Source organism: Festucalex cinctus, chromosome 1 (genome assembly GCF_051991245.1).
Source record: "Festucalex cinctus isolate MCC-2025b chromosome 1, RoL_Fcin_1.0, whole genome shotgun sequence".
Lineage (NCBI taxonomy): Eukaryota > Metazoa > Chordata > Actinopteri > Syngnathiformes > Syngnathidae > Festucalex > Festucalex cinctus.
The window spans coordinates 7,674,977-7,691,887 of record NC_135411.1 but is presented as its reverse complement, the minus strand read 5'-3'; the positions used below and the strand labels follow the sequence as shown (position 1 = coordinate 7,691,887).

Sequence of the window (16,911 nt, the reverse complement as noted above, 5' to 3'; positions counted from 1 at the left end):
TGATGAAAGAAGAGTCTCTAGGCTTTCTTTTGGTAGGTTCCATGTTTTTATAGCAATAGAACAGAATATTCTGTGGGCCTTGCAAAATCAGTCAAAATCCAGTGAAAATAGCTGGGAGTTAATTGAGTTCATGGTCGCTGAATTTATCGTATCATTGGTGTGAATTTATCATATTATTAGTGTACACTGCTACCCAAATTAAGGTTTGTGGTCCAGTTTTGGGGCTCATTTGTTAATTTAACACGTCAAAGTGAGGTCACGTGCCCATTTGGTGGGTGCTCGTCTGTGAATTAAACTGTATTCATAGCATATAAGGCATCAGGGTTGCCCAAATTGAGATTCAGGGACCCAACATACTTTGCCAAAACATTTTTGGGGGCTCCAGTGTGAATTTAATTTTGTATTATTAGCATATATTGCATCAAGGTTGCCTAAACTGATGTTCAGGACCCAATTTTTGGGGCTCCTCTGCGAATTTAACAATGTTTTATGAGCGTACATTGTAACAATGTTGACTATATCTAAGTTTGGGGGCCCAAAATAATTAGCAGGTACATTTGTGGGTGCTCCGCCTTGAATTTAGCAAAATACATCACACTTGCACTAAATGGCTCACGGTTAATTTTTTCGAGGTTCCTTTGTGAATCTAACACTGAATTATTTAATTATTTGCATAAACTCAAGTCAGGGTAAGTTTTTGGAGGCTTCTGCGTGTATTAAACTGAGATTCTGGGGAGCCCCAAAAGGTTGATTTTTATTTCGTCGCACCTCCTTGAATTTAACACTACTTTTAACATAGGTCCATATTTGGCTGGCCCAAACTGACGTTCAGGGTCCAATCTTCGGTGCGCCTATAGAATATGTTAATTTAACCTTGTATTATTGGCGTACTGTATCGGGACTGCCCAAACTGACGTCCAAATGGTTCCATGAGTTCAAATGAGGCTAGCAAGCGTGGGGTCCTCAGCTGCTGCTTTTCGAGCTGCCAACACTTTACATGACATTTGTGCCCACCAGGGGACGCTACATCACTCATCGCGATTGAAATTTGGGAGTGGCCCCTCAGAGATCTGAACTCATGAATGTTGAGACCGAGGGGCCTCATTTGTTTTTAGCTCCAACAACTCCATTATCAATCAGGAAGTACTTTTACACATACATAAAATATTTAAAATCTTTCTTATACATTGACATGATGCGCTAGATAATGGGTTGACTTTTCTGTCATAACAAGAATGAATTTAAATTAGAATTTTGAATTTGAATGGATTTGGATGCATGGAAAACTCTCAAGGACCCATGACCCAAGTTGACCAAGAAGTTGTTTTTTCCTTTTTGGTTTACGGTCATTTTTTTTTTGCAAATTCCACGGTTCGCATTTCGCCCAAATGAGCCTCGATCCAAAGCAAGTAGAAAAATGAGTGACGCGTAATCGGCAGCACAGTTTTAATGTGGGTGTATGGTGTCAAAGTGATCGTCATTTTCAGGATTTGCCTGCTCGCAGTAAGATGCACCACAGTTGCACTGCAAACTTCAACCACATAAATAATGAACGCAGTGTTAAATTAATAATAAAAAAAAATAATTGACAGAGAAACTAAATTCTTGCTTTGTTTTTGCTGTTATTGCTTTCATTTGAATTTCATAAATTAAAAAGGAAAATATTCTTTTTAATTTTTCAAATTGAAAACAACCATACATTTTTTTTTTATAAATGAAATATTTAAATTTGAAATTTTTGAACCAATGCATATAATAAAAACACAATACTACATATTGAAATATAAAACAGGCATGAATATATGGGTGGTTATATATGAATATATACAAAATATTTTGAATGACATTTTAAATAAATTTAAAACCGAAATAGGACACTTAAAAAACATAGTTTTTTTTATATATATATTTAAAAATAACATGGAATATCAGATAAAGAAACAAGACATTTAAGAGAACTGTTTTTTTTTTTTAAATAATATTAATTATATATATTAATATATTAATATTATTTTAAACTTTTTTATGTTAAATGTTTTAAAGTTTGTTGAATAATGTTTTAAGATTGTTATTGTATGTTTTTGTTTTTGTTTTTTTTTAGTAAATTTTGTAACCTATTTTTATTTTTTATTTTTTATTTTTTTTTCCTCTGAATGTTAACCATTGTTTTTTTATGCTTATGTGTTGTCTTTCCTTGTGTAAAGCACATTGAGTTGCCTTGTGTATGAAATGTGCTATACAAATAAACTTGCCTTGCCTTGCCTTGCCTTGTATTGCAATAAAAAAAAGAAAGATATGTATTGTAAATTTAATAAAAATACATGTGGATATGCTGAACAAATACTGAATAATATATATAGTGTTGACATATAATATGAAGCATATTAGAAAAAAAATGTTTTGTTCAAACATGTGAAGGATATACAGCACAGTTTCTGATATTGTGTTTGCAATAAGTGTGAAACTGTAGGTAGGAGTCAAATTATGATGCCCACACCAAATATTTTTCATATTATGTAAAGCAGGGGTGGGGAACGTGTTTTCTTTTAGGGCGATTATAGTCCCAGGAGATATGAGGAAAATTATTTTTTTAATTAAATTATTTTCCATGATATAATATTATAGATATGTCTGTGCAAATGTGGGAAAGACGCACTGAGGAAAATGTGTTATTTCCGGTGTTGGCAGGTGTACCTAATGAAATGACCGCTTGGGTGCACAGGTGTATCGGTGTTGTGCGTCGCTCCCAGTGCGCGTGCGCCCAGCCGAGTCTCGCACAGAGCGGCTCTTGTTAGCCAGGCAGTCCGCAGGTTGCCTCTGTCACACATTTGATCCCCGGCTACCTGTTGCCCGTTCGCCGCCTTCCTTCACCCCCCGCTCACAAAAGTCTGTTTCGCAGCGAGCCTTGGCCAGGTGAGCGACGGAAAAGTATCCTCGGAGGAAGGGGAAAGAAAGGGGGTTTAAGCGAGACGGAAACAAGGAAGTTACAAACGAGATTTCAACAGGTTCAAATGTTTTAGCGGTTCAAACGAGCTAACCGAGACGCGCAAACATGCCGCTGGGCCCGTGGAGGAAGAAAAACAAGTCGCCCAAGGAGCACCTGGTGGACAACGAGGAGGTCGGCGGCGGCCACCAAGCAGGCGGGGCCGGCCCGCTGCTCGCCGGCGGCGGCAACAAGTTGGCGGCGAACGGCGCCGGAGGCTTGCCGCCGCCACCTGCCAACCTGCGGCCCAAGCTGGTCTTCCACACGCAGTTGGCGCACGGCAGCCCCACCGGCAGGATCGAAGGCTTCTCCAACGTCAAGGAGCTGTACGCCAAGATTGCTGACGCCTTTAATATCAGCCCACCCGAGGTCAGAACACACAACAAGCTTCAATTAGGGACTTCACAAACTGAGGGTTGCGTTTCCAAAGTGGCTCAATTTTGATAACTCCTGTACACATTTCAAAATTCAGGGTGGCAAATATACTCAGTTTTAAATTACAGTGGATATTGTACGTCTTAACACCCCTGTATAAAAAAAAAAAGCTAAAAGCTGAGACCAATGCTACATTTGTGGAAGGTGGGAAGTCGCATATATCCCACTTGGATTCTCCCAGTACCGATCTCAAAGCGTTCATGGCAAATGTAAACATGTGGCTGATTGTGATAAATTGTTTGCTGTTCTGGTTAACCTGTCAGATAAATAAATGTTATGATAAACAAATTAGGGATAGACCGATTATCGGCCAGGGTGATTATCGGTGCCAATATTTGTCATTTTGACAAATATCGGCATCTGCCTTTTTCCGAATCTGAAGGTCGATAAAGCTGTTATAGCGGTGAATGGTTGCGAACGTAGAGAATTTAGGGTTTTCATCAGGATTTGTAAGATGTTCACAGACAGTTTTTACTTGTCGCAAAGGCATTTCGAACATATTCAGAGTTTTTAGACAGTTTTTCACTGTCTGCAAAGATCTTTTGAAATCTTTTAGGAACCTTGACGAAAACCGCAAATTAGGCACATTCACATGCATTTGATGCTCAGGGAACTTTTCATTTATGGATCTATTTAAATTTCCACTTTATAAAAAATGATGCTGACACTAGGAATTCGCTACATTTTTATAAAAAAAAAAAAAGAAGAAGTTAAAATTCAGAAATGATATTGCAATTTTGCAAAACTATTTACAGTAGAAAACGTTAAGGAACTATTTACTTGCTTAGTTTTAATTTTAGGTTGACACATGCAATTTTTGTTATAAATTTTTAAACAAAGCTGTCAGTATAGCTAATATTTCTTCTTTTACTGCAATTGAAATATCGGTTATTGGCCTGCTTGACTTAATAATTGGAATCGCCCTTGGAAAAAAACACACAAAATAAATCAATAAATGTGTTTATAATTTGGTAAATTAGGTTTTGCCATTCACTGTCTTTGTTCACCATTGTCGAGTGACGTCACATGTTTTTTTCCAACTTTGCAACTTAGATTTCCGAGTTGAAAGTGGCGTTCCCGTGCATGCTTTATATTATGAAGCTGGAAAAGTCCGACTTCCCAGCATAAGGCTAGCTAAAGCATTTAATATCTTTTGCCAACATTGTTTGTTTAATTTTTACATTTGCGCTTCACATACCTTGCAAACATCAAGTGCCAAACACAATTGTACTTATACAGTAATACACATGTCTTTTGTTGTTTATTGGTGGTTGATTAATGCTTAATGGGCCATGACCGGCATAAATGGATCTTGCAGTGGAAAGAAACCAATGGCAATTGATGGTGGCTGGATGTTGTAAAGTCCTCTGATGCCATGCAGCAGTGAGGGGTCTGAACTTAAAATTTGTAAAAGTGTTTCCTTAGTAGCTTAATGCTATCATAAATGGAAAATTTGATTGGCATGCTCATCATTAGCAACAATTGTTGTACTTTTACCTTTTTGCATCAGTGGCCCGTGAAAGAAATGAGTCATTCTTCTTCGAGTTTGGCTGGGTAACAACTTTCAGTCTTCCACTACAGTATGCAGCGAGATGTGACAGCCATGGCGTCCAAAACAAAAGCTGGGCCTCTGTCCTGCCCCCTCTTGCAGTCTCGTCTTTTCAAAGCGCGAATGCGCAGGCAGATTTTGTGCGACCAAAAGCGATGCAAAGCCGAGGAAAAAAACTGAGAATCTGTCTGGCGCCTTGCGAAAAGAAGCCAGACAAGGCGGGTTTGTCCCGTCACGTCTCGCACTCACGAGGATGTTCCCGTCTTTGTCTCAACTTTTGCTTTTGTGGTTCGTCTTGGCCTGTTGCAAAAGTTTCTGCATTAGATACTGATAATGCCATGTAGGCGGACAAGTCAAAATACAGTAAGTCCCGTAGGTGTTGGTAGCGCGCATTTCACACTGTTGTCAACTGTCAAAACAGCTCAAAAAGCTGCTGACTCAGAATGCTCATAAGCACAGTGCTAATAAACAAAGTCATGTGCATCATCAATCATTTGTGACCTGATAACGCAAAGAAAAAGACAAACAGTGGTTTGATAGGATGCATATTACATACAAGGATGTGTCGGTGCGTTACAAACTCTTATCAATTGCCAAACCAACTCAAAACTCTGTGGACTCAGAATGGTAAAGCTAAACACAACACAAACAGGCGTCACCTCATATTCCGACTTGATTTGTGACAGGTCGATCAAAAAAATTCCAATAAAATTGCATTATTTGCTGAAGTCGAAGCTACCAAGTTTGTGTACATCCATTCATGACGCATTAAGAGACAGACAGTGAATATTACAGTCACGTGTTGGTGTTGGCCGTAGCAGGAAGTCCCTGACGTCCGGTTGTGTGGGCACTGCCTCAAATTTGAGCAGATAACCTGTGCCGGGCGGGCCGTAGCCGTCCCACTGCCCCCCCAGGGAGCAACTCTTCTTTGGGCCGCCTCCCTCCATAAACAAATTATGAAACGCCAGAGAAGTCACCATCTTGTGGTTGGTCCAGCTCTCTTAGTGTTCTCATTGGATTGTGTACGTGGAGCCGGTGAGTATTGTTGCTCACAGAGCTGAAAGAGGATTAAAAATGCATCTTACAAAGAGGGGAGGCCTTTTTAAAGGGACAGCAACATGAAAACTAAACTTTTTGGAGCTTTTAGCTGTGTTAAAATGCTAATTCCTCACCAAAAACATGACGGAAGTGGTGTTTTCCTCCATTCGCCCCTCTATGAGAAATTCTTGGTCATTCTGCTCTCCAAGCATCAGCCCTTCCCAACATGAGAAAACGAGCGAGTGCTCACTTTATGACATCATAAAGTGCGGACCCACCCCCGCACCGCCTTTGCGGACTCAACGCACGCCCACTTTGTCTGAGACCTCCATGGGATAGTGACAAAAGCAGCCTTTATCAGTAAACATTCTGTCCAAATGAATTCAAAGCAATCAATTATCATTCACATTTGCAGTGCCAAAGTGCAATGACAATTGGCTGTCTTAAAAATCCCACAAAGGTTCTGGCTGACACTTGTATAAACGACAAGTAAAACTTTTGCACTGTTGAACCTAACTGGGGTGGCACGGTGGTTGAGTGGTTTGCACGTCTGCCTCCCAGTACTGAAGACTCGGGTTCGAGACCAGGCTCCGGCCTTCCTGGGTGGAGTTTGCATGTTCTCCCCGTGCCTGCGTGGGTCTTACTCACATTTTCTTTAGTCCAGCATGCCCACTCAAAAAGGTGACCGCTCGCCACTGTTGTACTACGTTTATACTGTCTCTTGAATGTAACGGCGAAATCACACTTGTGTGGCTCTAGTAACTGCGAGCTCACTTTCACGGAACTGGTCCAAAATGATCTATCAACCTGGCAATTAAAATGACATCACCTGAGTCCACAGTCGAGCCGATGTGTGCAGAATTGCAACGTCCTCCTCGCGGTCAAAGTCTCTTCTTATTATAACGGGCAGCCGAGTGTTAGGTGTGGCTGCCGTTTGCCTGCCATTTAACTGTGCGGCCTGCACAGCCCTGCTTACCTTTTTGTTGGTGTGACGGACTTTCTAATCCAACAGATTAAGTGTCGCGATCTCATTTGTTGAAGGCCGTGTGTATGTGTGTAATTTACCGTATATGTTGGTTGTGCATTGACAAGTGAGCTGGAGTTGCCCACAGAACACTTCCTTTTACCTTTAGATTTGCTTATAATGAGGAAACAAGTCAAAAATGTACTTTACCATATGATGTTCTATGCACCCCCACTAGTCGTAATACGGTATTCTGATTACCGTATTTTCCGCACTATAATGTGCACCGCATTATAAGGCGCACCTTCAATGAATGACATATTTTAAAACTTTTTCATATATAAGGCGCTACAGTACAGGCTGGGATTACGTTATGCATCCATTAGATGGTGCTGCGCTAAATGGAATGTCAACAAAACAGTCAGATAGGTCAGTCAAAGTTTATTAATAGATTACAAATAAGCTTTCTGACAACTCCATTCACTCCCAAAATGTATAAACAGCTGTTTTATTATTTTCTCTGAGGTAAAGTATTAGTATTAGCTAGCGATCCAAGATGGCGGAATCTTCCCCGCATGCGCGTCACCGATCGTGCAGGGTCACCGATAGCGTCTTGACAGCGAGACCTGTTGCGGCTCAATATTGATCCATATATAAGTACTGGATTATAAGGCGCATGGCCAGCTTTTGAAAAAATTGAAGGCTTTTAGGTGCGCCTTATAGTCGTGAAAATACGGTAATATTGCGCTTATGGAATATGAATTAAGTAGAAAAAATCCACCCATTTTTATCCATTACAAGGGGCTGCCATTTTGCCACTTGCTGTCCACTGAAAATGACATCACAGGACTAAGGACTCGTCTTACGAATGTCACATGACCAAAACCGGAAAACAGGTGAGCCGTGATTGGCCATTAGCTTTCCTACTCTATCAATTGTGGAACGTCACGCATTCACACAGTGGGGTTAATGATTGCACCGCCTTGATGTTGATGGCTGTGGTTTCCTTTTTAAAAGCAGACAACTCTGACCTCAGCACTCGGTGTTCGTTAGCAAAAGCAGCTGGCGCAGGAACATGAGACGAAGACAAACATTAACCCGCATGTGCTTGTAAAAAAAATATTTGCATAAATAGTCATTACAACACAGTTGTATACTGATAATTATGTCTTGTAATGAAGGATGGTTTTACTGATACGTGTCATGACAGCTCTCAACATTGTGGAGTGGCCGCACGTCAATCTCTCTTGTTAACAGCTGCCATTAAGTGCTGTTGTTTTGGTTAGCAACACCGTTTAAATGGGTTGAAAAGTTGACTTAATACATTGCGAGTTAGAGTTGCGACAGTTTCTTTGATGGGGCGGAAAGGAGGGGCCTATTTGGGGGAGTTAATTTTTTATTTTCTTTGATCGGTGCTGCTGTTTTGGTTGGCAATGACTTTCAAACATGCTGTCACAATGAACTGAGATAGTTAGTTGCTCTTTTTATTTCGTGACTGGGGAAAAGGGGGGAATCTATTTGAGGGAAGGCGTAGATTTGTCACAACAGAGTTCAAAATGAACTCCAAAGTTGACTTGTTGACATCAGTGTGGATGAACTTGGGCTGTGCAATTAATAAGAATTCAAATACAATTTCAAGTATCACACTTCACAATCACAAAATCAGCATAATCGTAAAAAAAAGATGATTCATACTCATTTTTGAGTTGTTTAAATTTATACATTTGCACCTTTTTGAAAATTTAAAATAGCTAATTTAATACATTTTGTTTCATCCAAAAGGAACTTGCATAATTATGGCGTTTCAAAGAATTTTGTCTTATTGTTTTTTGTCTTAACATTTTCTTGTCTCGCACCAAAAAATAAATGATCGTCTGAATGCACAGTGCACATGCTGTGCACTTCAACTTCAAGTTTTTGCCAACATAAAGAAATATACAGTGTATGTATGTATGTATGTATGTATGTATATATATATATATGTATATATATATATATATATATATATATATATATGTATATGTGTGTGTGTATATATATATGTGTGTGTGTATATATATGTATATATTAGGGGTGTTAAAAAAATCGATTCGGCGATATATCGCGATACTACATCGCTCGATTCTCGAATCGATTCAATAATCGGCAAAATCGATTTTTTATTTATTTATTTATTTATTTATTTATTTATTTTTATTTTTTTTAAGGATTCACACCTTAAGCATGGAAGAATGTTATATGAACGGAACATTAAGCCTTAATATTATATTTCAATGCTGTTCAAACATGAAACAAATTACAACCTCTATAAGACTGAAATTTTAGATAAATAAATAATACATTTTCATATAAATCTTACACTCTACAAGCTTACTGATTAGTATTTTCTAAATTTGAATGAAAAAAAATCGCAACAATCGACTTATAAATTCGTATCGGGATTAATCGGTATCGAATCGAATCGTGACCTGTGAATCATGATACGAATCGAATCGTCAGGTACGAGGCAATTCACACCCCTAATATATATATATATATATATACATGTGTATATATATATATATACATGTATATATATATATATATATATATATATATACATGTGTATATATTAGGGGTGTTAAAAAAAATCGATTCGGCGATATATCGCGATACTACATCGCGCGATTCTCGAATCGATTCAATAATAGGCAAAATCGATTTTTTTTTATTTTTTATTTTTATTTTTTTTTTAATTTTTTTTTTTAGGATTCACACCTTAAGCATGGAAGAATGTTATATGAACGGAACATTAAGCCTTAATATTTTATTTTAATGCTGTTTAAACATGAAACAGATTACAACCTCTATAAGACTGAAATGTCAGATAAATAAATAATACATTTTCATATAAATCTTACACTCTACAAGCTTACTGATTAGTATTTTCTAAATTTGAATGAAAAAAAATCGCAACAATCGACTTATAAATTCGTATCGGGATTAATCGGTATCGAATCGAATCGTGACCTGTGAATCGTGATACGAATCGAATCGTCAGGTACGAGGCAATTCACACCCCTAGTATATATATATATATATATATATATATATATATATATATATATATATATACATGTATATATATACATGTGTATATATATATATATATATATATATATATATACATATACATATATATATATATATATATATATATATATATATATATATATATATATATATATATATATATATATATATATATATATATATATATATATATATTAGAGGTGGGAATCTTGGGGCACCTCACGATTCGATTGCGATTACGATTCAGAGGCTACGATTCGATTATAAAACGATTATTGATTTCCCCCCCAGGCAGCAGAAAAAAAACAATGTATTTTGGTGCTTTTAATGTTTCGTACATTAGTTACAAAAATAGTACAAAAGTCCTCTCAGGCCTAAATAAACTACTATTTCAGTATCAAGTTAACAGTTCAAAACAGTAAATCAAATACTCAAGTCCTCATTCTGTAACAACAGCTTTTAAGTATATTCAGTCTTCAACAGAATAAAACATAGCATTGAGCAAAAATATATTATTTTTATCCACTCAAAAGTGCACTGAGGTATAAATGAAAGACAATGTGAACTACTACTTCAATACAAATGCCTAAAATTAAAAAAAAGTGCTTTCCTGCTTTTTAAGTTGTGTAAAGATGAACATGTAAACATTAAAGTTTCTCAGAGGTACAAAAAAAAACAAAAAAAAAACTCAAGTGCTTTTCTGCTTTTTAACTTGTGTAAACATGAATGTGTAAACATTAATGGGATCGTTCGGCTTTTTTAACATGAATCTCAATTTGATCCTCACCTCCCGTGTGTGCGATCAGCACTGACTTCGGCGTTGGACGAGAGGAAAATAGTCCAGCAAGCTGGCTGGGGTCTCGGAAATAAAGCGTTTTTCTTCTAAAAACTTTTTGTTTTCAAAAGCGTGATACATTTCCACCACAATACTCTTTTCTGAATAAAGTCAGACGCCATTACCGCCAGCCACTACTTTTCTGTTCGTTCGTTCGTATCACTGCGCGGCGCCCTGTAGAACGCTAACCGACGCACTGCAGCCAGCTAGCTGATACTTCCGCCTCAAGTTGTTTGCCTTTCGGAGCAGGTCTGATCCCACGAAGAGGTGGGTTGGTCAGCTCAGCCATGCTTGTTGTTGTTTTGAATCTCGAGGCGTGAGTTGTGGATGTGTAATCTTGGTCCGTCCCAAAAAGCGTCCCGAAGACCGCGCGCGCTACTGCGTTTCAGTTCCGCGTACTTTTCGCTCGGGTCACTTTAGTTTCGCTTCCCTTGGCATATTTATATAATCGGAATTTGGACGTTTGTGAATCGTTCTCGATTGTTCCACGGCCGAATCGTGAATAATCTAAGAATCGGAAATTTTGCACACCTCTAATATATATACATATATATATATATATATATATATATATATATATACATATATATGTATATATATATATAGATATACATGTATATATACATATACATGTATATATACATGTATATGTATGTATGTATATATATTATAAATATGTTTTATTATAAATTCTGTTTGGTCCAAAAGGAATTTACATAATTATAGTGTTTCTATTTTTTAATTGGGCTTAATATTTTTAAATCCAAAAAACAAATAATAATTTTCCATAATCGTGCAGCCCTACGATGAACTGAGATTGAATTATGAGTTGTTGTTTTTTTCCTGGATAAGGATGTTGGTTGAGGGAAGAAAGGTGTCTATTTGAGGGAGACATTAACTTATCCGTGCATGATCGGGATACGCTTTGCTTAGCTACGAAGTTAGCAGAGTGACGCATTTAATGCACTAATGCAGTATTATGTCTATTTGAGGGAGGTGTTTATTTGTCATAGTCTAGTGCCTATGATTGGTGCTGCTGTTTTGGGTTACAAACAAGTTAGTCGTGCGTATGGGGTAAATGTCAATTCTTTCATGTGTTAAAATAGCATATAGAGCTATTTGTTAGATGGGTTTTGCTGCTTTTGTTAGCAACATAGTTCAAATGGGCAGCAGTTAATTACTTAATGTTAGTTTGTGAACAATAGAATAATCGAAGGAGAGGCATTTATGTTTCTATTTTTACGAAATGGATGATTCACCTGGCAACTAATTGGGGCATTCCGATGATTTGAGAAAGTACGACGTGCTGATGAACAAACATGATCCTGTTTTTCCGCCACGAAAACACTTGACGAAGAGGCTGGAAAATACCACTGCTTCCATGCTCTTTGGAGTCACGTTCGAGTCCAGGGTGTCGGCCCAGAGAGACGTTCAAGTGCGGCGCGTTTATTTAGCTGCTCTTCAAATCACAGAGCAGCGCATGTAGGCGGAGACTGGTGTTTTGGTGTGCGAGACTGAATGTTCGTGTTGAATCGCACTTTTTTTTTTTTTTTTTTCTTGGGTGCCTTTTTATTCATTTTGAAGCGGAAATTGAGCCGTCAGTCAGGGGATTCTGATCTAGGGCTGCAGCTATTGAATATTTTGGTCAACTGATATTGTCAACTAATATAATGCGATACTTGGCTGATAACGAACCGAAATCGATATCGGAGTAGGGCACCCCTCATCTCATCTGTTTAAAATGTTACAGCTTTAATTCTGGTAGATGTATTTTTCCCTTCCCTTGTTGCTGGTGTAGGCCAACTTTTTGTGAACAAAGGACCGGAAAGATCTCCTGTAACTGGAAAAAGTGCATTTGAGCCCATTTGTTTGTGCAGTTCCACTGACCGAAGATCTGCAATAGACTTTGATGATGTTAGCTTGTCGTGCTAGCCGCCAGCTAGCTAGCGAGCAGCCATACAATGTTGTTACTTTTGTGGTTGCTTTATTGTACTTTTTTATATTGTATACTGCTCAAAGTGTGTTGTATGATGCAATAGCACAGTATTATAGCAATTTTATAGCAATTGAGGTCAAAATGGTGGTTCTACTGCACATGTCCTTGTGCATGTCGGCTGTAGCTAACACGTACATCCAGTCCGTTCATCCATGTTTCTAGAGGCCGTGGGAGGTGTGGTGAGCCGGAATGGGGAGGTAGAAGCTAGCTCGCGCCAGCCAGCAGCGTGAAGGGCACAGCGGGGAGGGGCGCAGCGCCGAGAGCCGCCTGGGGCGCGGAGAAGCTGCTTAAAGCTGCTAGCAGCCTTGGTAACGGGCTGTAGGCGGCCACTCGTCTACCTCCTGGTGGAGGCCTGACAAGGGGGGGGGGGGGGGGGGGGGGGTGGCGGTGTTCGAGGGGGTTATGGCGAAATAAAGTAGACCCTCTTCTCCTCTTGCGGCCCCCTTTCCATTATCACCCTCTTCTATTATGGTCTGGTTACCCGTGGCAACGCGTGTTGGTTAATGCGTGTGTGTGTATTATCGGTGTGAGCAGTGCCTGTTGGTACACAGCGAAAACAAGGCCTGATTGGCCCACAGTGAATAACCATGATTCACTCCCTCATCTTGCACGTGATAAGCATTCTGGCATTCGCTTCCAGACTGGATTAATCAACATTCAATTCCCTGTAGTTGATCATATAACTATATTACTGAAATCTTGTCAGAAAATAATAAGCACTATAATGAGAATACAATACATAAAGTGAAACGACTCAACATTTGAAGACACATAAGGATGCGCAAAAAAAAAAAAAAGGACCTAGTCTCAAATCAATTGATACATGTTGGAATTAGTAATGGCAACTACATTTAACGTTAAAACAATTTTAAGACTATAGAACAATTGGCCAATTAATTGGTCTGGCCCTAGAAATTTGTACTTGTGGTTGTGGCCCTGTGGGGCCACCATTAGTGAACTTTAGGTTTTCTGACACAGTCACTTGGTGGCCACATGCTATCGGGCCACTGTTACTGTCGAACCCAGAAAATAAATAACAAGGATAAAACAAATATGAATTAGGATAAATAATATATTGCCTACTGTGCAAATCTTAAAGAGGAAGTCAATCTTAAACATTTCCTGTTTTATGTAATATGTTATATGTGACCTCACTAGTATAAACATGACATTCTGGTCAATATTACATTTTTGGAATCAGAGTTATGAAGCAAAATCCAGCTGTTTTTATCCATCTCAGGAGGCGGCCAGTTTGTCACTTGCCGTCGACTGAAGATGACATCACGGTTGCTCAGGGCTCATGCTGCATTCGAGGATTGTCGGAAGTCGGATATATCCGAGTTGGTTTTTCCCAGTTTCGACCTGAAAGCGTTTGAGGCAAAAGTAAACAACCAAAATTGCGGATAGTGGTAAATTGTTTTTTATTTTGGTTCTTAAAACTCATTTTTGACCTCCAGCAAACTTACCTTCTCGTAATTTTGCTTCATTTATTGTTTTTATCTTATTTCATAATCATTCCATACAGTTCAGTATAGTATAGTTTCATGCCGGGAGATAGCGGCATACTGTCACGTACATTGTGTTAAGTGAAGTTATGTCGAATATTTATGAATGAAGAAAGCTATCTAGTTTCATACCCGAGTAAATTGTGTTTTACCGTTCACGTTCTGTGTTTCTAAAGGGGAAAGCATTGTAGAGTGACGTCACTTGTAGTCCGTCGGTGAAGTCGGGGTCCTTCTTTTTTTCCCGACTTCGCAAGTGGAATTTCCAAGTTGAAGGGGGCGTTCCCGTACACACTTCCTGGTTTGAACTCGGAAAAGTCAAACTTCCCACCATCCTCGAATGCAGCATCAGGCAATGACCAATCACAGCTCACCTGTTATCCAAAGCTGATCTGTGATTGGTTGTCACCTGAGACCTGAGCGACCGTGATGTCATCTTCAGTTGACAGCAACTGGCAAAATGGCCGCACCCTGAGAGGGATAAAAACGGCTGGATTTTGCTTCATAACTCAGATTCTACAAATGTAATATTGATCAGAATGTCATGTTTAGACTAGTGAGGTCACATGTAACATATTATTGTCAAGAAATGTTTATGGTTGACTTCCACGTTAAGTTAGCACTTCTTGAACTAACCCTAACATCGATGACTGAGAAGAAGTCCCACAAGAATGGCAGATGTTTGGACTTTTTGTGATTCCAATTCCCCGCCGTACAACTTTCGTATTGGCTCGCATATGCAAACCTAATAACATAAGTGTACCTAATGTTGTGTCCCCTGGGTGTCGATGAACCTCAGCTATAGTTTGCGAAGTGTGCACGAGAGTGCAACAAATTAGCGACGGCTATCGGACCACTAGCTGGGTGTCAATCTGTTTAAAGTGCTGTGAAATCAGCTTAGTGCTTCTGCTGATCACACTGATGAGCCCTCTAAAGTGTGAAGGTCATTTGCCTTTTTTTTATTTTTATTTTGCACACACACTGATAACACTGAGGGCCGTCAGTGATTAACACGCCTTCTGGCTGTCTTACAGTATGATCTAAACTGACTGGATTGCCTGATTTTTATTTGTTGACTTTGTGACAGATCCTCTTCTGCACCCTCAACACACACAAGATCGACATGGACAAGCTGCTGGGCGGCCAGATTGGCCTGGAGGACTTCATTTTTGCCCACGTCCGGGGCATCAAGAAGGAGGTGGAGGTGTTCAAGTCGGAGGACGCGCTGGGCCTCACCATCACCGACAACGGCGCCGGGTTCGCCTTCATCAAGGTAAACCTGTGATTATTCGCCACGGGTGACTAAGAGAATTTGCCATGATTTTTTTTTTTTTTTTTTTTTTTACCTGTTCCTGTCTTCAAATGTCCAAAAAGTACCGAGACTGAACTGTGAGGGGCAGCAAAGAGCTGCAGGGCAGCCAGACTGTTGGAAAATAAAAAGACGAGAAAAAGTAGGAAATTGTTTAAATATTACCAAAAGGTAAAAAGTAAAAAACAAACAAAATAAAATAAGCAAAGAGTAGTTTATCATATATATTTTTTTAAATCTACTGGTATGTGTGTCTTTATATAGTATTTTTTTAGTATAGTATTATAGTATTTTTAATAGTATTAATTAATAGTATTAATAGTAGTGTTGTTCCGATACCGATACTGGTATCGGCAGAGGCCCCGATACTGCATTAAAACAGTGGTATCGGTATCGGTGACTACTCACAAGTAATATGCCGATACCATTAATTCCAACGCTAATATAGGATTTTGGATGCAGCATCTTGTGTTTTGCTCGTGCACGACATTCACTGATATGTGACATACTCACTGCATGCCGATCTAAGATATCCTATTGGCCCTTGAATGCTCTGAAACAATAGCAGGTCAGATTTTTCATGTTGGGGAAAAAGAAGTGGGTATACTACGTATACCTGTGTATACCCTGGACTACACCACTGCTGGTATTGGACAGTCACCCATCATAGACAGGATGATACCAACTCTGCCTCGATTTGAGCCAAGAAAAACCCTGCATCTGAAATTGTCACTTTACAGAAGCGTAGAGCTGCCAATGTGGAGTAAACATTTTTGGCTGGCAAGTATGTTCGAACATACTCGCAAATACGTTCGAACATACTCGCAAATATGTTCGAACATACTCGCAAATATGTTCGAACATACTCGCAAATATGTTCAAACGTGCATGTAGGCTACATGCTACAAAGTTAGCATACCTTCCCATAATGCCGCGGGGTATTATTTACGCATGCGCGAGTGAAAACAAAACTCAATTTTTTTAGGCATTTGGGCCACATTACCAATTCATTAGAAAATTAAGTAGACAAAAAACTGTTTATTCGTAACTTTTACGATTTATTATGTCTGCCATGCATGATTTAGGTTCGTCATTTTTCGCCCCATAATGCAATGGGGTATTACGGTTGCAAATACCCTGTTGCATTATGGGAAGGTATGCGAACTTGGTAGCATGTGGCCTACATGTTATGTTATGTACATGTTCAAACGTATTTGCGAGTATGTTG

At 38.9% G+C, this 16,911-nt stretch overlaps 1 protein-coding gene across 1 annotated transcript in view; it reads left to right on the top strand.

Moving 5' to 3' along the window:
* The first annotated feature begins 2,740 nt into the window (after positions 1-2,740).
* Positions 2,741-16,911, top strand: part of gipc2 (GIPC PDZ domain containing family, member 2) — a 23,519-nt gene continuing 9,348 nt past the window's right edge. The window contains exons 1-2 of the mRNA XM_077514364.1: positions 2,741-3,352; positions 15,462-15,647. Of these exons, the coding sequence (XP_077370490.1) occupies positions 3,053-3,352; positions 15,462-15,647 (486 nt within the window). The 5' untranslated portion in view covers positions 2,741-3,052. The remainder of the gene's footprint in view (positions 3,353-15,461; positions 15,648-16,911) is intronic.